Genomic DNA, 24,450 nt, shown 5'->3' with positions numbered 1-24,450 from the left:
ATTTATTACGTGGTGCGGCGTTGTTTTTATAACCTATTCAACAATTAAATTCAATCTTTGTTATTTAGATTCATAATATAGCTTGCAAATGTATATATTCAAAATAAAAATAGAATTACTCATTTTATGTATGTTTAATACCATTACCAAACAAAAGAATATGTTCTTAACTTATATATATTAAGTATTTTTTCAGCTTTTATAATATTTACAAATATATTCTTGGTTATTTAGATTAATGATAATGATAAATATTAAACATGCGATAAATATGTATAAAGGAAACGAAAAGTGCGAGTTTGAAAACAAATTTAAGTTAAGATCTAATAAAAAAAGGAAATTATTTATTATTAAAGCAGCTAAACCAGAAGTTACAGGTAATTTCTAATTTTTAAGAAACTTGAGCAATTTAATGTATATTATATATTTAAGATAGAGAGTGGTCTAAATTATCTCATTAAAATATAATGAATAAAAACAAATATGCATTTAGATATTCAACTTCCAACAGGCATGGATATTCTACAGCATATAGCATACCTGCAATCTATACCGCCTAAAACCACCAAAAAAATCAGTTTGGTTACGTAACTGTGTTTTAGCTGAGGTTAAGAAACGCTGGATATAAGCAGGGTTTGAAGTTGTTAATGACACTTAACTATTCAAAAATCTTATTAAACTTGACAAGCAGTATTCTAATAAAAAAAAAACGAAAAAAGAAGCTCTTCTAAAGATTTAACAAATTAGAAAAACTTCGAGAATTACTTAAAAAAGGTTTATTGGGTAGACAAGTCAGATTTGAAGAACATTATTAGGACCGACAAAAAAAAGTCTGACAAGGATAAGCTCAAAGACTTGATGTTTTTGGAAGATCAGGAAGGAGAAAGAAAGTTTATTCTAGGGACAGAAGATAAGAAACTTAGTAGAAAGGTAAAACTTTACAATTAAAAGTATTAAGTGGTAAAAGTATATATTCTCATAAAACATTTTGTTATAATTTCTATTATTTTATGCTTGTAGACAGCAGAGAGTATTAGAAAGAGAAATAGAATGAAGGATGTGCGATCAGCAAAAATCTAATTATGAAATTGAACTCAATTCTGATTTGAGCTCTGATTCATCTTATGATTCTGATTTTGAGCCTAGTAACTATTATCAAAAAGAACCATCTCAATCCAACTGTACAGTAACTGCAAAAATTCCAATAGATGTGTATGCCGGGAACATTGCCCTAATGGCTACGTTAAGTGATGTCTCGCCAAATGTTTTGCAAAAAGTGACAAGTGCCATTTTAACTGAAGCTGATGTTGAACTTACAGATATACATTGCAGTAAATCAACAGCCATTAGAAAAATGAAATTAGCAAATGAAAATATGTCAACCTTAGCAAAAGAGGATGTAAAAAATGCAACAAAAGCTTTTCCTTATCCATGCGTTATACATTTTGATGGAAAAACTCTTTATGAAATTAATGCAGGAAAAAAGTTCAAGATTGACAGGCTGCAGTTCTTATGAACATTGAGGGTAAGACGCACCTAGGTGCCTACTAGGTGTTCCTCCTTTAACTTCCTCTTCTGGTGAGGATCAATATACAAGTATTATGAACCTACTAAAGGAATATAAGCTTGAATCAAAAGTAGGAGGTCTTTTTTTTGATACAACTGCAAGCAATACTGGGATCAAAAATTATTCAATCATAAAGATATCCAAAAATTTAAATACCTTTTAAAATTAGCATGCAGGCATCACATAACAGAATTAAGAATGGTGCATTTTTGGAAACATACAACAATTGAGTTGACTACAGGACCAGAAAACTTATTGTTTCAAAAATTTAAGTGCCTTCTTGAACATTCTAATTTTAGTTATGCCCCAAGTGATCTGTGGAAGTTTAACTGGAAGGAAGTGATTGGTAGTATAAGTGAAGAGGCTGCTGAAGATTCTATGAATTTTTGCAAAGCATATATAGAAAGAAGGGATGGCAGGAGAAGAATTAGTTGCGACTTATCTATCACCTTCTGTTTATAAAATTAGGAAAACTGGAGCTATCCATGATGCCTGTTCTCTCGGTAAAGCAATTTACTATCTGAAAAGATAGTAAATTGCTTTTGTTTTCTCAACTTGACTTCGTTCAAAAAAACAACGATCTCAAAAAAGAAATCAAGCTTATTGCAGAGTTTGTGGTCTGTTTTTATGCCAAGTGGTATTTAAAAACGAGTAATGTGTCAAAGCCCCTTAACTTAGATATTAAAGCTATCCATCAGATCCTTGAATTTAAAAATATTTGTTGGAATCCAAAAGCAGTTGATGCTGTGCTTGATTCGCTTAACAAGCACACTTGGTACTTAGACTCAACTTTGATTCCACTAGCTCTATTGGATGAGGATTTGCCTTCACACGAAAAACAAAAAATTGCAGCTGCAATTCTTTTATTTAAAATGACTAAGACCGAACACTTTAAAAATGAAAACAAAGAAAAGAAAGACAACAGAAAAGAGAAAAATGCTACTACTGAGAAAGAACCACAAAGCTTAGCCCCTTTGGTAGATGAGCTTGCTTATCTTATGTTTAGTTTAAGTGGTTTAACTGAAGAAAGAACTGCCTTTCACTTCCGTGAATACTGCCGCAATACTGGCATACACAGTCTTCGTTTAAAATTTTTGAAAGTTATGCTAATGGCCTTATTGTTGTCAATGACCATTCGGAAAGAGCAATCAGCATGATGCAGCAACACGCCTATCATTACAACAAATAAGAGGAAAAGCAGAACAGATTGATATTAGTTGACAGAGTTTGCTCTGCTTTCAGGATTTCTGGAAAAAGCTCCATCAGTCTTACCGAAAAAAGATTATCTGGTAGTCTTTCCTCCTTAGCGAAGAAACAAAGCACGAACAAAAAAAAAGATTAACTAAACTATAGAAGAAACTTCTACAAAATCTTTTTAAACATTTAAAATATTCTTTTATTTATTATAATAAAAATAATAGAAATTATTTTTTTATTTGATAAGTAATATCGAATTGTGATATGCAAAAACCACATATGTTACAAAATCAACGATTTTAGTAAATTTGAAAAAACCTTTTTATTTCTTAAGTGTTAATGATTTATTTTTAAAGACCACTTGAAAACCGCATATTTACTAATGATGTAAGGTACTTTGGCAAAATGATGTAAGGTACTTTTTCAGAATATCATTGATATTGCACATAAGGAACATTTTTTGCAATAAAATCTCCAAAATTTGCACACACAAAAAAAAAAAATGCGAAGTGTGGTTTTTGAAGACAAATTAAAAAATTGTACTCATAACTTAAGGAGTATTTTATTTTATTCTGATTAAAATATTACAAATAATAAATGTACACAAAATTAGTAATTCTATTCTTATTTTGAATATATACACTTGCAAACTATATTATGAATCTAAATAACAAAGATTGAACTTAATTGTTGAATAGGTTATAAAAACAATGCCGCACCACGTAATAAACGTTTTTTAGTCGATTTAAAATGTAAGTTATACTGTTTTTTAAGAAGAAAGAAAAAAACCATACTTTTTTAATCAAAAATACAGATATTTATCTAGACCCTGAAAAAAAAATTTATTATAAATATTTACGCTAGCCTTGCCCTCAAGACACTTAAAGTAATCCATTTGTGATCATTTTTGGGTCCTTTTTTTTCCAAACATGTGCTTTGAGGGCAAGGAAAGAGAGGTTCAATGGTGCTGAAAAATTTTTGTGAGTAAGTTTAAACATATTTGCTTCAAATCTAGACAATTTGGTTTTACAAATTCAAAAAAACTTTTTTTCTGAACACCCCTAATATATATATATATATATATATATATATATATATATATATATATATATATATATATATATATATATATATATATATATATATATATATATATATATATATATATATATATATATATATATATATATATATATAGATAAATAGATATATGTAGATATGTACTCATATATTAACTGAAGTTTGAATTTGGGCAGGTATCAACTAGATAAGAAAGAATTTTATCACAGCAAAAAAAAAAAAAACTTTGTTTTCTTTTCTTCATTCTCTGAAAAACTGTCTGAATTCAAGTCAGCATTTTTAAACTTAAAGTGTGCAAAATATTTTTGGACAGTGCAGATATGAATACGCAAATATAACAATAAATATTTATGTTATTATGTATTATAAAAATATATTTACCTTTTGCATATCTTTAATTTTTTGCTTTAAAGTATCAAGTTCCTTTGTGATTTTTTCTTCAAGCTAGTAAAAAGTTTAAAAAAATGTTAAATTCTGATATTTTAAGATACTCATGTTAAATTCTGACAAGACATTTTATAAATATGATGGAGTAACTTACATCATATTTATGAAATGAAGCTATCTATTTTATTAGTATAACTTTTAAGTTATTTTTTCTATTCTTTCTATCTTTCTATTCTATCCTTTTTTTTCATGTCAAAATCTTTGAAAATTTGTACTATTATATTGAAATATTCATTTAAACGATAAATTTATTAAATGTTGTAAACATTGTATAGTAACTATAGTAACTATTAAGTTAATACTTCCTTCTATTTATCATGGACTTTAATTTTTTCATATATTAATTTAATAATTCTTTAAAGAAATAAAAGAAATTTAAAGAAATACTAAGCTATCTATTTATCTATTAAGAAACCATTATCTATTAAGAAACCATAACTAGAAAAAATGTCTAGATAAAATTGTTGACTTTATGTTAAAATAATTTGCTAAAACAATCATATTTTTTATGTTTGTTGTTGTTGACTTTACATCAAAATATTTTTATCCAAAATATAAATTTTTACCCAAAGGTTTTTAAACAGATTTTAAACATGGCCTTCTATAATAACAGTCCTTGATATTTTGTAATACTGCTGTTTGACTGAAGGTCAATTTATAATATTGTGTTTACACTTTCATTTTTTAATTTTAGACGAAAGTTTGCATTCACACTTTTTTAGCAAAATTTTCATATTGATTGAAGTTAACTTTTACATTTTTAAATTCAAAATGTAAAAGTTAACTTAGATGTAGCGGCTTAAATATTGTCAATATTTAATCCACATAAATCCATTTTAATAGTTGATAAAGGTAACTTGCTGTGTACTTCTCTGTCAAACTATCACTGAAACAGACTGAAACTAAAGTATTTATTTATAAATTTCCAAAGAATCCAGAAGAGAAAAAAAATATCATCACAAAGGCAGATTTATTGTCTTGAACAATACAGCAGTAAGTCAACCGGCCTGATGATGCATCTTTTGAAACCAAATATGGAAAACAATTACCATTTAATGCATCATCTGTTGATGACGGGTTTAATGAAGACAATTTTTTCACTAAACCCATCATCACCTTTGAAAATAATTCATCAAGTTGTTTACAATAACAATATCATTCTTTTTCAGGTCAAACAAAAATATAGAAACTTTGAGTTTCAAAATTTTTCTCAGAGCTATTTTAATGACTATTCATTTGTAGCTTACCATAATGGCACAACTTGTAGTAATTTATCTTAAATTGTAAATAAATTGAAATTAATAAAAAAAAAAAAATCAGATTCATTTGAAGCAATTTAAATTTTAAAGAATCAAGAAGGTTTTTACCAGCCTAATATTCTATTTAAACTCATTAATGAAATGAGAAAAGTTAAAGTAGGTGAAGTTTTATATACCTTAGATATATAATATATACAATACATACTAAATTGAAATAATCATTAGAGCTCAATTGAATATACACAAGTATATTCAATTGTATTTTATTGAGTATATATATTATTTAATTGAATGTATATGTTCAAATGTTTTTATACAATATGTAATTGAGAAATTATCATATGTATAGTATATATATATATATAATATATATATATATATATATATATATATATATATATATATATATATATATATATATATATATTAATTTCAAGTATATATATTATTTAATTGAATGTATATTTTCAAATGTTTTTATACAATATGTAATTGAGAAATTATCATATGTATAGTATATATATATATATATATATATATATATATATATATATATATATATATATATATATATATAATATTAATTTCAAATATATATATATATATATATATATATATATATATATATATATATATATATATATATATATATATATATATTAATTTCAAATTGAGAAATTATGTAGAATTAAATTATCGTATGTAGAGCTTATGATCATTTTATTTACAAGTTTATAAAATTGTTTGTGTACCAACTACAAGTTGCCAAGTAAAATTGTTTGTGTACCAACTACAAGTTGCCAAGTAAATGGAATTTACACAATTGAACTCAAAAATGAATACAATGGGGAGTCTAAATTACATAAACAGCATTTTTATAAATTTAGATTCATTCAAAAAAAAATAGCTTCATTAGTTGAAAACATTTTTTCAACTCATGAAGCTATCCAAAAAAGTTGGTAAAAACAAAATAAATACTGATGGTAACCAGGTAATTAATAACTTTTTGAAACCTTGAAAACAATTAAAAACAAAACATGGTCGAAAAAAACATGTTCTTATTATAGGATTATGTGTATCTTATAAAGTCTATATAAAACAAATGTTTGAAAGTAAAGACTTCAATTTTTGCACAATAGAGCACTGAGTTTGGCTAAGTAGATTGATTTAGAAGTTTTATATAAAACTGAAGGCAGTAATCTTTTTAAATTTCTAAACATACAGCTAAATCAGTTTATCCAATAGAGACAGTCTGAAAAAAGTTTTTCTAAGTTTTGATAAGGATCTGAAGGTACATACTTAATAAATGCTAAATCTGTAATTGAAAAAATATGTATTCAACATACTAAATTGAAATTACATTACGACATTCTTGTTAATATGGTTATACTTATGACATATAATGCAGAGATATTTCTACCAATAAAATAGGACTGCTGGATAATTTGCATCATTTTAAAAGCTCAGTTTATTACAATTAACATTAGCTGGCTATATGCTAAAAAATTTAAATAAAAGCTTATGACAATGCACTTATTTACTATAACAAATATTGAGAATATTCGAATAGCCTAAATAGAGGCAGATTTGAAATTCCTCTTGATACACTTGTCCAATGGTCAATATTTTATTTTTTTAAGGTGCGGCTGGACCTTTATGCAGGCTATTTTGTGTAACTTAGTTTCAGTTCATAGCAGCCAAGTATAAATTTAAAATAACAAAAAAATATTATATAAAAAAAAAACCAAAATATATTTTGATATTTTGCAGTAGAATTATGCACTAATTACCACTAGCAGAGAGTCTAAAGCAAAAAAATTTTTGTGAGTTTTTGGTCTAGTAATTTATATGCTATTTTTTTGTTAACTTTTTTTTCTTTTCTATATACTACTGTGATCAAAAAACAAGGTGAAATTGTCATTTAAAACTCTCAAGTATTATGAAGGCAGGTAATTTTTTTCCTAGGTTGGTAGGACTGTCTATAACAATTGCCAAGCACCTGTTTATTAAAAGGCTTAACTATCTCCAAGTTACACATGTTTATGTAAACAACCAAAAGTAAATTTTTCGATTTCTACAATAGCCTTTGGTGATCAAACTATGGCACAAAAAAATATTTATAAGTGGTACAATGAGTTCAAAGAGGGCTGAGAACCCAAACCGCGCTCTGGACGATCATCAACATCTACCGACAAGGGACACATAAATAAAATCAAAGATTTAGTGTTTGAAAATTATTGATTGACAATTAGAGATCTTGTGGATAGTGTTGGAATACCATTTGGCTCAGCCCAAACCATTTTGAAGAATGTTTTGTGTTTCAAACGCATCAAGTCTCATTGGTGCCAAACTCGCTCAATTTTTTGGATCAAATGTGTGTGAAACTTTGTTGTCTGACTATCAGAACCACTTGAAATGAATTATTACTGGAAATGAAACTTGGATTTAGGCATACAACTCTAAAACTACCGACCAATCCAGCAAATATCATGCAAAGGTGAAGCAAGACCAAAAAGACCACAGCAAAGTCAATAGAAAATCAAGGTCATGTTGACAATTTTCTTTAATTATCGTGGTGTGATGCAATGAATTCCTTCCGCCGGGCCAAGTTGTCAACAAAGAATATTATCTGAGCAATTATAAGAACTAAGGGCAAAAAAACTATTGGTTCCTTCATCACGATAATGCATAATCCACCGTATTCGCCTGATTTCACCCAATCCAACTTCTGACTAATCAGCAAACTCAAAAGGCCAATGCGAGGACGCTGTTTTGACACGATTGAGGAGATAAAAGGTGAATCGAAGAAGGTCTCAAAGGCTATACTGGAAAAAGAATTTTCCAACTGTTTTGAGGACTGAAAAAAGCATTGGAAAAAGTTCGTTTTAACGGAGGGGGATTACTTTGAAGAGGATGAAATTGATTTGGAAGAATAAATTAAGAATTTACATTTTATAAACAATTTCAACTTACCTTTTGATTACAGTAGTATATATATATATATATATATATATATATATAAATATATATATATATATGTATACATCTACGTGTATATATATATATATATATATATATATATATATATATATATATATATATATATATATATATATATATATATATATATATGTATATATATATATATATATATATATATATATACATATAGATATATATATATATATGTATAACTTAATGCATAATTTAACCTTTGAAGATCTTTTTTAGGAATTGTATTTTTTAAGACCATAATTTTTACTTTCTTTTTTGTTTTGCATGAAGTTCTTTAGATTTAGTTCATTTTGAATGCATAAACCTATGACATCATCTAAAAAAGGGTGCCTAGCGGTTTGGTTTTTGAACTGCAAATTTACAATACCCAATGTTGTTTTATTGCTCAATATGCAATTAAATAAGTTTAAGTTGTTTTGCTGTACAATTGTTGATACATCTTGGATGTAAAACAAAGAACAAATATAATTTTTGCTGTTTTTGGAAACATTAAAGAGTGACTTAAGTGCATTCCTTTCTACTACATCAAGCTTTTATATCAATACATCTTTATAACTGCAAAGTTCAACTCCATGCGTAAGTACTGGAACCGCCAAAATTTTTATATAGCTGGACAATAGAGCTTTTATGTCTCTCAGTGTAATTAAATTTGTAAATATTTACTCCATTAAAATAAACTTTTTTTTGAATGGTATAATGAAACAAATCTTTTTTTTCTATATGCAAAAAAAATAAAATAAAAATAAAATCATACTTTTAAAAATTATAGTGTTACCAATATTATCAATTATTACATTGATATTCTTCTGGAAATTTGAATAATAATATATCTTATATACAATATATCAATAGAAGTAAAAAAAGTTCTTCAGTTTTTGCACTTAGCACAATGTCTTTATATTGAGTTATTAAAGAAGGCTATTATTTTAAATCATTTGTTGTCTAAAATGTTTTATGTGTAGGACATTAATCCTGTTATAAGGTTTTTTAAATTTAAAACTATAAGAGGGACAAGACATCTATTTATTAGAGCTTCATTTAAGTAAGGATCTTTACTCAAATGAAACTTGATTAAAATTTTGATCCATTTTAATTTGGTTTATGCTAACAACAGATTCTTTAACCTTCATACAAACTTTTAAGAAAAGTATGCACAAAGACTGGGGAAAATATAATATTATGTCATACTTTTTGCTATTAATACCATTTTTTTTCTTCTAACATCTTTGCTTCCAACAAGGCTGCAAACAACCACTATTAGAGTTGAAAGTTACTGGAAGAGAAAAGATGAAGTTTATAGAACAAGATAACGATTGACAGACAACTTAAAAGATTGCAAATTATATGAATCAGAAAGCAAGATGAAGGGAGTGAATTCCAAAGAACTGATATTTGAGGAAAAAAACTAGATGAATACAAGTTTTTGGAGCACTTAGGAACAGTCACAGTAAAATTATGAGACTTAATTGAATGGCGAGTAACACAAGAAAAAATTTTAGTAGATGGCACGAGAGACACTAGTTCTTTAGAGCAGTGCCCATTATAGTATTTGTAGAAAAGAGAATTTTTACTCAAAAAACTGAGAATTCACTTGTCAAAAATCTCTTTAAAATAAATTACTTTGAAAAAATTTATAAAATTGGTCTTCTTAAAATGTTCACACATCATATGCTACAAAGAAACTTTGGAAATTGACATTGCACATCAATCCAATAATATTTACAAGTAACTTTTAAAAACTAAATTTTTACAACTTTTAAAAACAGAAGAAATTACACACACATTGATTTAAAAAATGGAATAGTTTTTTAACAGTTTATTGCTTTGAACCTGCAGCTGTTATCTTAACAGAGCTGATGTAAATATTTTACTACAGTTGGAAAACCAACAAAATTAAAATAATGACAGACTATATTACTTTATAACTTCTATTAAATGCTTCAAATTATTTATATTTCAGATGATTTGGTATTATAGGTATGCAACCATGAAAGTATAATAATATCTTTTATTAAATTTAGTGACTTGAAGATTTAAGAATTAAATTTTAAAAAAATATTCTGCTCTTTTAAGTCAAACTCTGAAAAGTTAAAAAATAAAGTTTTATTATATTTTATTGTTCAATAACTCACAAGTTGTACTTTTTCCAAGTCTTGACGCAACTTTGCATGCTCTAAAAATTATCAAGATAATTTGATAAAAAATTAAAATTATTAATAATCATAGATCTATTTATAAAAAAACAACACTAAAAATAACAATAAAATAACAATAATTTTGTGGATTCAAAATTATGTTTAAATGACAACATTGAAAACAATATGAAAATATTTTAATTAAAATTTGACACTTTATTTGTTACAAGTGTACTTAAAAATGATTGCAAATTTTATTTTTTAAAATGATTGCAAATTATTTTTTTTTAAATGATGGCAAATTATTTTTTTTTAAAAATGGTTGCAAATTTTTTTTTGTACATTTCAGAAAGATCATATTAGGTCATTTCATTTTTCTCTGATTTTAAAAATATGAGTTCTCTGCATATTTCATTTTTTTTTATTGTTTAACTGGTAATAGTTTTTAATATTTTTCTAAATATAGAAACTATGTCTTAAGAAACTATAAAGTATAAAACATTACTTGCAGGAACATCTGTAGAACTTGTTTTTTTTCTAAATATAGTTTCTTAAGAAACTATAGAGTATAAAACATTACTTACAGGACCATTTGTAGAATTAGTTTTTTTTCTCAACCTAGCTACCTACTGTACTAAATTTTAAAAATTATTTTTAGGGTTTCTTTCTTGTGGGTTGTTTTCTATTAGCCTATGACATGTATGAAAGGCATTTTTATCATTATATGGCAGCACTAACGGGCAAGAAAATTAATTTAGATTTATGTCAATTTGAAAAAAAAGTTGTTTAATATCTATGAGGAGATTAATAAGAAAAAATATATGACCAAATTTGATTGGACAAGTTCTTGAATCTAAGTAAATACTAGGTTATATAAAAAGTATGATAATACAAAAAGTTACCTCCATCTAGACCAATAGCTGTATCTTTGGATTTGTTCATTTCTTTAGCTTTAAAACTAAGATCATCCTGAATTTTTACAAAGGAAAATTAACTTTTTAATTTACAATCATTGTAAATTATGCTTTGATGAAAAAATTACATTATTTAAATAAAAATTTGCAAAGAGAAAATTTCTACAAATAAATTATTTTTATATTTTCCTTTTGAAACTTTTTTCAAATTATAATTTTTTTTTAAATTTTTCTCCATTGAGTATATTGAAAAAACACATCTCAAACATGATAAAATAAACCATGTCATATGCTATATTTGTTTAAAAAAAACATAATACATGCAATATAGCAGTTTTATTATATTAAAATAAAAATTTCAGGTGTTACATTTTTACTTTCACTTTTATAATTATTTATGAGTTTGTAAAATTATTTATGCGTTTTTACCAAAACTCATGAATAATTTGACTTTATTGTTGAGGTTTAATTAAAAACTTGCAGCAGAGAATAGTTTTTGCTGTCTTTGTTTAAGAAAATCGAAAAAAAAAAATACCTTCATAACTTTGAGATCAGTAGCAGATGGAATATGCTTTGATTGAATTGTTGCCTAAAAAAACATATGGAACTGATATTGCAGCATACATAACCTATCATTAATATTGTAAAACTTTGTGCTGAACTTACATGAGACACATAAGGCAGTGGTAAAAATCTTTCAATTTTTATCTGTTAATATGATTGCTTTCTTAATATGATTATTAAGACAACAGTTGCTATCTGTTAATGAAATTACTAGGTCCTTTTTTGCACCTTGTTTAAGAAAAAGAGAAAGCGCATTATTGAAAGATCTGCCCCAGATATGGCAACAGTGTTCCATACAAGGACGGATTTGAGATTTATAGAGATAAAGAATAGAACCCTGAGTAAGAAAGTGGCAAGCAAAATAAAGAGATGCAACCTTAGCAGATGGTAATTTTGCAATTGATTTAACATATCAAGAAAGATCGGAAGTAAGAGTTAATCCTAGAAGACGTACATCGAGTATATTACCGTTAATAAATAAGAAAAGATGTAGATATTGCGATAATGATTAGCTGAAAAAAAGTTGAGTTTTATCTGAACTAAAGTTCACCAGCCACTGAGAGCCCCATGCTGTAGCAGAAGTGAGATCCTTTTTAAGTTCAAATGTACCCTCCAAGTAATCAGAGAGTGTTGGCTTCTTATCACAACAAGAATAAATGGTAGTATCATCAGCAAACAATGCCACCTTAGATGTGAGAATTTCTGGGAGATCATGAATGTAAATTAAAAAAAGTATAGGGCCAAGGATTGAACCTTGAGGAACCCCTGAAGTTACAGGATATGAAGAAGAGTTCTGTCCATCAAGAACAACTTTTATACTACAATTGGTAAGGAAGAATTCAATGATCTTAAAGATGTTACCTAATACACCGTAAGAAGAGAGCTTATGGAGAAGACCAGCATGCCAAACTTTATCAAAAGCTTTAGAAACATTGAGAGCGATAGCCTTAGCTTCTCTACATCTATCTAATGCATGATAAAACCTATCAGTTATTACCATTAACAAATCAGCAACAGAATGAGAACATCAAAATCCATGTTGATGATCAGAAAGTAAGTTTATAGATTCAAGGTGAGAGATTAAGCGTTTATTAATTAAAGACTCAAAAACCTTGCTTATGATAGGAAGAAGACTAATGGGACGGTAGTTAGACAAGTCAAACTTATTTAAAAAACAGAAATAAGTAATTCTAAAGAAATTGTTTTATAATTTGTGTAAAAATATTCCACAAACAAGAGAACTCCACAAAGATGTAAAATATTACAGTAGTTATAACATTTATGACTTCATGTAACTTAATTTTTTTTTTAAATTGAAGTTTATTAGTTTGAGCAATCTTTTCTGATGAGTCTCTATTGACAAAACACTGTGTAAAATAAAAAAATTTGATAAGTGATTTTCTACTCTGCATACATACATACATACATACATACATACATACATACATATATATATATATATATATATATATATATATATATATATATATATATATATATATGTATATATATATATATTTATATATATATATATATATATATATATATATACACATACATACATATATTTATATATACATACATATATATACATATATATATATATATATATATATATATATATATATATATATATATATATATATATATATATATATATATATATTTGAACGTAGATATCATGTGTGAGAGTAAGTATAAATTATTATTGCATGAACATCAATAAACACAAGTTTCTCTCGATACTAAATTTATTTTTTTAAAGAAATTTTTGCTGGATTATTGTGAACAGCGTCTTTAACTTAAAAGTTTTTTTTTTTTTTCTCTATCTCTTTTTTTTAAAGCAGTAGTTCTATTTTATGTCAATGGGATGATTTCATCTTTTTTTGACGTAAGTGCGCCATAAATGGTGTCCAAAATTTTGTTGACACATATTGTCCCTCATCTAAATTGATACCATTTTGTTGAGGGGCACATTGGTGGTACTGCATTTGAAGTGCCTCACGAACTTTCTTATCAATCATTTTAGCGTCGACTCTTAAAGTTCTGCAACTGTTCCAGTTATTTTCATGTGTTCTATGTCTCATGTATGTGGCTAATGCAGATCGTTCTGTTTTATTACCTATTGTACTGTTTTTGTGTTGTTGTATGCGTGTTTTTATTTGCATTTTTGTTTCACCTATATACTTTTTGCTACGATGACATTTAATAAGGTATACTCCTGGGTAGGTGTTCATTTGTTTTTTGAATTTATTTCTTAATGGTAATTTTGAACCTAGGTTCAAGTTTGATTTAAAAACCGTTTTATATCCTGCCTTCCTAAACACCTTACATAATTTGGGAGACAATATTGGTACCCAAGCTAATGAAATCGTTGGATACATACTGGTGATGTTTTCAATATTTTTATAAGTCTCTAGTGATTTTTTGTTCATTTCTATATGAATTTCAGTTCATTTTCTATATGTTTCTGACTGCATACATTAAATGCTCTATGAACGAAACCCTTGAATATTCCATTTAAAATTTGTGGGTCATGGTTTGATGTTGCCTTAACTTGAATGTTAGTAATTGCATTTTTTCTGTGCATTTTAAATTCATATTTACCATTTTTGTTATTTATTATGCGTATGTCTAGAAAATTTAGTGTTTTTTGTCATTTTCAAACTCGATAGTATATTTGAATTGTATTTTTGATTGAATTGTATTATTTGATAGTATTTTTGAATGCTGTTGATTAACTGATGTCTTAAATTGATCAGCCTGGGCAATGTTAGGGACTCTAGCATAATTGTCATCTATATATCTATAAAATGACTTTTAATCAATAAGTGGGTTGTTTTTCAGCGCTGTATTAAGTGCTCTTTTTTCAAGATGTTGAAGAAAAGATTCAGCTAAAACTACCATAAACCAAAGACCTATCGAACCTGAATTTTCAAACTCATGTACTTCATTGTTCCATAAAAAGTATGGTCAGTATAAACATAGTTCTATCAGATTTTTTATTTTTTTCATATTTAATTTTGTCGTTTTTTAAAAATTATCGCTCACCTCCAATAAAGTTATAACGTCCAATGATACCTGAATTTTGTCACTGGATATGTCTCACAACTTTGCTTTTTCTACGAATTGTCTTTAAAAGTCATACTCTTGTTATGCAATACATTTATAAATATATAAGTTAATTTTTATATATATTTTGATATAATAATATATTAACGATGTTTTGCTGACCTATTATGGTCAGCATCATCAGGTAATAAAAAAATGTTACAAAATAACAAAAAACAAACCGTTTAAAAAAGAAGACATTAAAAAGCGTAAAATATAAAACCAATCAAATAATATAATAATGGCATTTAAAATGTGTCCCCAAGTTTTTGTTTTAACATTATCCCCTTCATCTCGATTTAGAACAGCTTGCCCAATACCTATCTTATAATGATCTTGAAAACAAAAAACAACTTAATTTTTTAGATATTTGTATTACAAATATAATAAATGGATTTTATGAGTTTCAAGTACACTGTAAGGATTTGATAACAAATGTTCAAATAAAACCAAACTCCAACATCAACCCAAGCATAACCACTGGCGTCTTTAAAGGATTTTTATGTAGAGCAAAACAAATCTCAAAAACATCTCTCCCATGAAATAGATTTCCTCATAAATACGTTTTTTGAAAATGGCTATAACAAAAGTAATCTTATCAAAATAACCTAAAACTACTTAGATCGCTTTTCAAAAAATACTACATCTAATCAATTAGATAAAAAGTTTGTTAAACTACCTTGGATACCTATTATTAAGCCAAAACATCAAAGAGAATTTGGAAAACAAAACATCGGAGTTATATTTACTTCAGCTCCCAATTTAAATAACACATTATGCAACAACAAAACAAAACCACCCCTGAACTCGAATTCGGGAGTTTACTAACTTAAATGCCCATGCAGAAATATATATATTGGTGAGACCAAAAAGAAAATCCCTGGAGATTAACAAAACAAGAGTTTTATATAATATGTATTGGGCAAGCTGTTCTAAATCGAGATGATGGGATTATGTTAAAACAAACTGGGACCCATTTTGAGAAAAATTTAACTGACGCCATTATTTTATTATTTGATTGGTTTTATATTTTGCGCTTTTTAATGCCTTCTTTTTTAAACGGTTTATTTTATATTATTTTGTAACGTTTTTTCATTACCTGATGACGCTGAATACAATAGGTCAGCGAAATATTGTTAATAATTATTATATCAAAACATCTTTAGAAATAGTTATAAGTTGCCTTTTTTATTGAAATCAACTTATATATTTATGTAAAAATATATATAATTTAATAATAAACTGTGGAAGTGTTAGTTAATAAATTACTTATTGTAATATTTCAATTCTTTTTATCCATTAAAAATTTTTTTTTATATTAAATTAGTTTTTTACAAAGTTTTTATAAAAGCCATTTAGCCCAACAATTTATTTAAATAACTATATAATAGTTTATGTTGATGTTTAAAAAATGATATAATTGATGAATATTAATGATTAAAATTGATGTCTAACACCATTTTAAAACACTAACTAAAAACCATTGAAAAAACCAAGCATTAAATTTCAAAATTAAGCATTAAAATGTTTTACAAGAACCATAAATTTCTTTGTTTTGAAACTTTTACAAAGGAATTTTAACAAAAAGTAAAACTGTTAACGATTGTTCATTGTTAAAAAATATAAAATGTTTATTACACATATTATTATAACATTTCTGTTATAATATTTAAACAAATCTTATTTAAGTAAAATAAAAAAAATATCATTTATTATTTAAATAAAATTATTATTTATTATTGATGTTGCAACGTATATTATTGATGTTGCAACATATATCATGTTGCATAAATTATTAATATTGTGTAACCTTATAACATATTACTTTTAGTACTAATGTTGTGAACTGCATTTTTAATTTTCTTTTTATTTCTACTGTTAAATAAATAAAATTAAAAAATTCAACATACTCTACTAATCTTCTCCAACAATTGAACAACATTTTCTTCTATATTTTTATAGTTTTGCTAAAAATTTATTTTAGATTGTATAGACTGTAATATATATATATATATATATATATATATACATATATATATACATATATATATACATATATATACAATATATATATATATATATATATATATATATATATATATATATATATATATATATATATACATATATATGTATATATACAATATAAATTCTATAAACCTCTGCAGCATTCTTATTTTCATCAAACTTATCCAAAAACTCTATAAATAAAATAATTTAAAAATTTACAAAATTAAATTTAGATTTTCTAAATATAATAAAAATCTTTTTATTATATTTAACAAATATATTTAAAATAAATAAATATAATGAAAAAATATAACCTTGCATGTCTTCATCTCGCTTTTTCAGTTCTTTATACTTTGCTGTTCGTTCACCTAACAAGAAAAATATGTAAACATTATTAAAACTCTATTTAATTTAAAGCAAATTCAAAAAAATCAAAGAAAAATTTTGCTTTTTTAAAAGAGAAGAGGGGTGTCATAGCAGTACTTTCATGTGGTATATTTTTCACTTCTAAAAATATATAAAATAAAAAAGTTTTAAATCTGAATTTCGACTATAAATCTTTGAGGTATATTTAATAAGTCCTTAAAAAGTCTGTCATGTTCATATAAACTTATGTATGTTTTTTAGGATGATTTAAAACAATAAAAAAGGTAAATTCATATAGTGTTTAATGTTGCACCCTCTATGGTGCATTATTACCATGATGCTCCTCAAGTTCTACATCAAGTTGAGATATTTCATCTTGAAGTTTTTCAGTTTTTTCACGAATCTCACGAGCACTTTAAATATAAGGGACATTTAAATTAATAAACTATTGTATATTTAAAATCTTTAAAAAACAAAAAATGTAAAATATGAATAAAAAAATTCACACCGACTCTCCATTCTTGCAATCTCCTGGTTATCATCTTTTACCTTCAAAAAATGAAATTTAATAAATACATGTTATATAAACTGGGGTAAAGTAAATACATGTTATATAGAGTAAACTTAGGTAAAGTAATTTAGCAAATACATGATATATATAGAGTAAACTGGGATAAGAGTGGAAGGTTTAAATTCAATGATCATTATTGTTTTTTTAACTTTCTTTTTAAAACACATAAAGAATTTTTTACACTATATAAAAATTGAGAAAGTATTCAGAAAATTAAGAAAAAAATGTATCAAGTCCTTATTGATGAAACACTGTTTAAAATAAAAAAAAATCGATAAGTGATTTTCTAATAATATATACATAAATATATATACATACACACACGCACACACACACACACACACACACACACACACACACACGCGCACACAAACACATATATATATACAGTATGCAAAAAAATAATCGTACTTTTAAAAAGCAATCATATTTTTAAAGATTGCATCAAAAAAATGAGTTATAAAATATTAAAAAATTTTTTTTAGATATCTTATCAGTATTGTTTTAAGAATTTATTTGTGTATAGGTGAACTAAATGCTTTTCAAACTTTTGAATTTTACACAATTTATCTAATGATGCATAAAATTGACTGCAAAAAAAATAATCATACAGTTCCAAAATGAAAAATGTCAAACTGATCAAATTCCATGGAAATTAGTATCAAGTGGGGCCTCTTTTAGCCTTGATGACCTCAACTAGACAATTTGGCTTTGAGTTGACCAAATTTTTTTATATTATTTTTTGTTATATTATCCCATCCTCTTCTTTTGTTATATTATCCCATGCGCTCATTATAGCTTCTTTAAAATTGTCTTTGCATCTAAATGCTTGGTCGCCAATATTTCTATTCAAAATATACCACAAATTTTCTATTGGATTTAAGTCCAGACTTTGAGATGGCCATTCCAAAAGATTGATGTTATTTATGTCAAAGTATACCTTCGTTTTCTTAGCGGTATATTTTGGATTGTTATCCTGCTGGAGTATGAAATTGCTTATCATTCTCAATTTTTAAGTATATGTTTGCAAGTTGGCTTTGAGAATTTCACAATACATTGAAGTATCCATTTTGCCATTAATAAATGTAAATTTCCCCACTCCTATTCAACTCATACTACCCCAAACCATCACATTTCCTCCTCCGCTACCTTGCAAACAACTCAATTTATAAGCTTCTCCTTTTTTTTTTGCCACACTTTTTGGACTCCATCCGATGAGACCAGATTGTATTTTGACTCATCTGACCACAAAATTTTTTTCCAATATAATATCAGCACTTTTAAGTACTTCAATAAAAATTCCAATCAACGTTTCATTTGTTTAGAAGTTAAAAAAGGTTTTTTTCGAACCACTCTACCTCTATATCCTTGTTCTCTTATATAATTTATGATTGTTTGAGGAATCACTGTGATGTTACGATCTTGAATTTTAATAGCTAATTTAGCTGTCGAAACAAATCTATTTTTCTTCACATTAATGATGACATTAATGATATTTCGATCAATTACACTAGTGGTCTTGCGTTTTTGTCCTCTACCAGCCACACTAGCAACGGTTCCAATCAGATTATGCTTCTTAACAGTTAAGAAAATGGAGTTATGCTTTTACACAAATAACATCAATATTTTGGAATGGCCATTTCAAAGTCCGTACTTGAATCCAATAGAAAATTGGTGGTATTTTTTGGACAGAAAAATTGGCAAACAAGCATTTAGATGCAAAGACAACTTGAAAGAAGCTATAATGAGAACATGGGATAATATAACAACAGAAGAGACGAAAATTTGGTCAACTCAATGCCAAATCATCTAGATAAGGCATTTTTTTTCTATACTTTATTTCTTTTTTTTTTTCTTTTGTTTGTTTTTTACTTTTTTTTCTTTAAAATTTTCTGTTATCAAAAAACTTTATATATATATATATATGTATATATATATATATATATATATATATATATATATATATATATATAAATATATTATATATTATTATATAGGGTCATACATTATTTATGGTTGAGTAAAGTTCTTTAACTATTAAAAACATGAATAAAGAAAAATACAAGAACATTCTGTGTTGTGTTATAAATTCTCATTTAATTTACTTAAAAGGTGAAATTGTTTTTGTTTCATGAACAATGGGTTCAAGAAACTTTTCTTGAACCAATTGTTCATCCACCTGAGCTCCACATTATGAGTTATGGATACATGTTTTAAAAAAAAATCTTTTTTGTTCTTCAAATTAACAGCAACAACCATTTTTCTCTCTTGAGCAGGTGTTTCTATTGATTTTTTTTTTAAACTTGTCATGTACATTTTCAACATACAGTTCTTCATAGTTATGTAGAACAGTGTGATGAAGTTGTATATCACAAGTTTATCACAAACTTATAATTATAAGACACAAAGTTATGTTGAAAAACTAAAACCTTTGGTAGTAAATTTTAATTTAAACAAACAACAACAAACATTATTTGTGATATAAATGCATTTATTATGTGTTTTTTGTAAACAAAATAAATGTTAATGGTTTATTTTGACTACCATAATGGCTGACTTTAATGAAACTTTAGAAAAAATAAAGCAACTTAAATTTGAACAGTTAAATTTATCTGATCTATTAAAAGTTAAAAAACTTGTTTATGATTTTCAAAAAATTTGTTTTTTAAAAAATTTTTTAAAACTGTTGTATTGTGACTTAAGAGCTTCAAAATTTCCAGCAATAAAAACTAAAAGTATTATGTTTTAAAATAAAGTCTTTTTGTTATATAAATTTATTAATGACATGGTTAAAAAAAGCTTAAGAAACATATTTGTGCTTAAATTACCTGCTTCAACAACCTTTCTCTCTCTTGAGCAGGTGTTTCAGTTGACTTTTCTTCTTCAAGAAGCATATTTTTTTTCTCCTCTAGTTCAAATATTTTTTCATACAATGTCACTGAAAAGAATTTTTGAAAAATTTAAATTTAAAAGAACAAATATAAGAATGTATTCATCTAAATGAAACAGAATAATGATAATATAGACTGAGAAATAATAAATAAATAAACAAACTAAGAAATATTAGGAAAAAAACAATACTAAGTTTGGACTTTGGGCTTTAAATTTTTACAAAAAAAAAAAAAAAAACCACACAGATAAATATAACCAAAAATTCATCTTCACAAAAGCACCACATAGGTAAAACACAAAGGTCATCTTCAGAACAAGATACATAAGTTTCTATTTTACTAAGATGTCTATACTTTACTATCTACTACTAAATTTCATTAGAAAAAAAAATTACCTGCTTCCTGTTTCACATTAGATTGAGATATATCCTATAACAAAAAAAAGAAAACAACTTCAGCTGGTGTTACTTTTACAATCAACCAAACACAATTTGCAAAAGAAATCATTAGAAAAAGATAAATAAGTCAAGAAAAAAAAAGTATACATACATGCAGTAATTTTTTAAAACTGTCTTTTAAAAAATTATTGGATGTATGTATACTTTTTTTTTTAAATTTTCAAAACATTTTTAAAAAAATAAATTTTGAATGTAAATTTGAGTTTAGCATTTATGAAAGTTACTTTCACAAAAATCAATTTGTTTGTAAAGTTGACTTTATATTAAATTTTAAAATGATAAACTCTGGGTAGTTAGTACTCGTCACTTTAAAAATGTAGATTAGTGAAATGCACTGTTATATATAATAAAATTTTATTAGAATAAAATGTAACAACAATAAAAAATGTAACAACAACAAAAAAAAGTATATAAGAAAATATTCAATAGAAAACTTTTAATAATTTAAATCAACAGAAGTTAAACAAATTTATTAAAATTTTTAAATAATAAAATTTATAACTGTTAAATAACATTTTATGACCTTTAGAAAATATATTTTAAAAAATTCTAATAATTAAAATACCTCTTCAAGGTTATCAATTTGAGAGTTGAGATTATCCAATGTTTGTTGCTTAATTTCCAAATCCTAAAATAAATATTAATTTCTAACAAAAATATATATATAATATGACGTCTTTAAATAGACTTTTTTTAATATTTCTTTTACAATTGATTGGTATAATGAATCATGATATCGGATAAAATTATTATGAATACCAGACATAAATCAAGTTCTTTTACAATGCAAAAAGTTGAATCATAAAAAAATTGAATCATAAAAAAGTTGAATCATAAAAAAGTTGAATCATAAAAAAGTTGAATCATAAAAAAGTTGAATCATATCTTTTGCAAACATTTTTCATAAAATAATTTTTCTATACATAATGAAGTAAGAACACATACTTTAATTGTTTCTATCAATTTTCTCTAAAAATGAACTGAAAGTTAAGGATTGTTCATTAATAAAATAGTATCAGTCAAATACAAAAGAACAAGTTGACCATGTCACGGTGCTATAACAAGAAAATATTCTAAAAAATTTCTGGCTTTTTTTCAGTGTGTTATATAATATCAAATTTTAACTGGTTTTATATACCACAATAATTTCTATACTGTACTTATATAGCTGCTACTTAGGAGCTCTTACTTTTTTCATATTAATTAGATAAAATACATTTAGACAATTGTACATATGCTTAACTACACTTTACTAATATAACTCTGCAAAATGAAATAAACATCAAATGATTAAAATCCTGAGCATCTAGAACTAGTCATACAAGCAGTAATAAGCATAAAAAAGAAACTTTTAATATGATGCCAACAGGGTTGAGGTCAAATACATATTTGTATTTCTATTCACATTTGGTAAAAATAGGCTAATTTGGGGCATTTGAATTCGTAATGTATCAGATAAAAAAATTTCTTAAATATTTGTATTTGTATTTGATTGAAACGCATTTGCAACTCCATAAACTAGGTTAACCAGTGTTTTTTGGGAAACGGCCCAAAGTTTCATTTTTTTTTTTTCATTTTTAACACTAAAATAAATTTAAAATTTGTTATTAAGGAGCATTTATTAAAAGACTTGTTTTAATTCTTCTATATAACAGTCTTGTCTTGAAAAAATGTTTATATTTTTTCTTTACCTAAATTAGAAATATTTGTATTTGCATTTGTATTTGGAAAATGCTGATTGAATATATTTTTATATATTAACTTATCACTTCTAAAATAAAAGCTAAATCTCAAAAAGAATTTGAGCATGATGTAGATTTTAGGGGTTATTACCTTAATCATTTAAGTTAATATAATATCTTGAATTTAATTATTTAATTATTTAAGTTAATATAGTATCTTGAATTTAATAATAAAAGATATAATGATTTGACTGGTCATACTTTTCAATATAAATATCAAAGTTTTACTTACATTTGGGAAAAAAACTGAAAGCAAAATCTACCTGAATTATATACCATCTTCCTATTTATTAAGTTAATTTACATAAAAATTAATATAAAGTCTCATAAGATTAGCTTATAGTTTCCTTGTCTATTTAATCACCTTTAGTGACAATAACCGCTATTCTTGTCATTCTATTTAATAACTTATCTAATTTGTCAGAGTCAATTTTATGCCACTCACTAATAAGTTTTTTCCACATCTTTTGCATCATTAAGCATTAGTTTTTGACATTATTTTTAATTTTTTCCAAAGTCTTATAGGAGTGAGATCTGGTAATTGGTGAGGCTAAATTATTCTATTCAATATTTGATCATTCTCTAATTCAATTCTCAACCTCTAACAGTTTGAGGTCGGCATTGACGAATGCCGACCCTAATTTTGAGGGCTGTATATATATATATATATATACATATATATATATATATATATATATATATATATATATATATATATATATATTATATATATATATATATATATATATATATATATATATATATATGTATATATATAAATATATATATATATATATATGCACACACAACCCTCAGAATTAGCAAAAATGAGGTTAGCAATATTTTGCCGACCTCAAACACTTTTAAGTCAATAGTCAGGTCAGCATTGCCGAATGCTGACCCTAATTTTGAGGGCTGTAGATATATATATATATATATATATATATATTTTTTTTTTCCTTTACTTATAATTTTTTTTTGTTGTTGTTGCTATTTACGGTATCATAATTTGTATTATAATTTTTATTGGTTTGTAACAATTCTATTTGTTCTGTTAATATTTCTCTGTAATGCCTTCAAATATTGATTTTATATTAATATCCAGAGTTTTAAATTGTAATTT

General features: G+C 25.5%; 1 protein-coding gene across 2 annotated transcripts in view; it reads right to left on the bottom strand.

Moving 5' to 3' along the window:
* The window catches only part of LOC100201616 (intraflagellar transport protein 74 homolog), a 55,599-nt gene that overhangs the window by 5,272 nt on the left and 25,877 nt on the right, over positions 1-24,450 (bottom strand). For both annotated transcript variants that reach the window (XM_065801124.1, XM_065801125.1), the window contains 12 exons: positions 22,151-22,213; positions 21,523-21,556; positions 21,065-21,174; positions 18,174-18,214; positions 17,999-18,078; positions 17,614-17,667; positions 17,450-17,490; positions 17,200-17,256; positions 12,150-12,203; positions 11,603-11,669; positions 10,698-10,738; positions 4,226-4,288 (listed from right to left, as the gene is read on the bottom strand). In XM_065801124.1, the coding sequence (XP_065657196.1) occupies positions 4,226-4,288; positions 10,698-10,738; positions 11,603-11,669; positions 12,150-12,203; positions 17,200-17,256; positions 17,450-17,490; positions 17,614-17,667; positions 17,999-18,078; positions 18,174-18,214; positions 21,065-21,174; positions 21,523-21,556; positions 22,151-22,213 (705 nt within the window). The remainder of the gene's footprint in view (positions 1-4,225; positions 4,289-10,697; positions 10,739-11,602; positions 11,670-12,149; positions 12,204-17,199; positions 17,257-17,449; positions 17,491-17,613; positions 17,668-17,998; positions 18,079-18,173; positions 18,215-21,064; positions 21,175-21,522; positions 21,557-22,150; positions 22,214-24,450) is intronic.

This window comes from Hydra vulgaris, chromosome 07 (genome assembly GCF_038396675.1).
Source record: "Hydra vulgaris chromosome 07, alternate assembly HydraT2T_AEP".
Taxonomy (NCBI): Eukaryota; Metazoa; Cnidaria; class Hydrozoa; order Anthoathecata; family Hydridae; genus Hydra; species Hydra vulgaris.
Note: the sequence above shows the minus strand (reverse complement) of the source record. Positions and strands in the feature narration are given on the sequence as shown.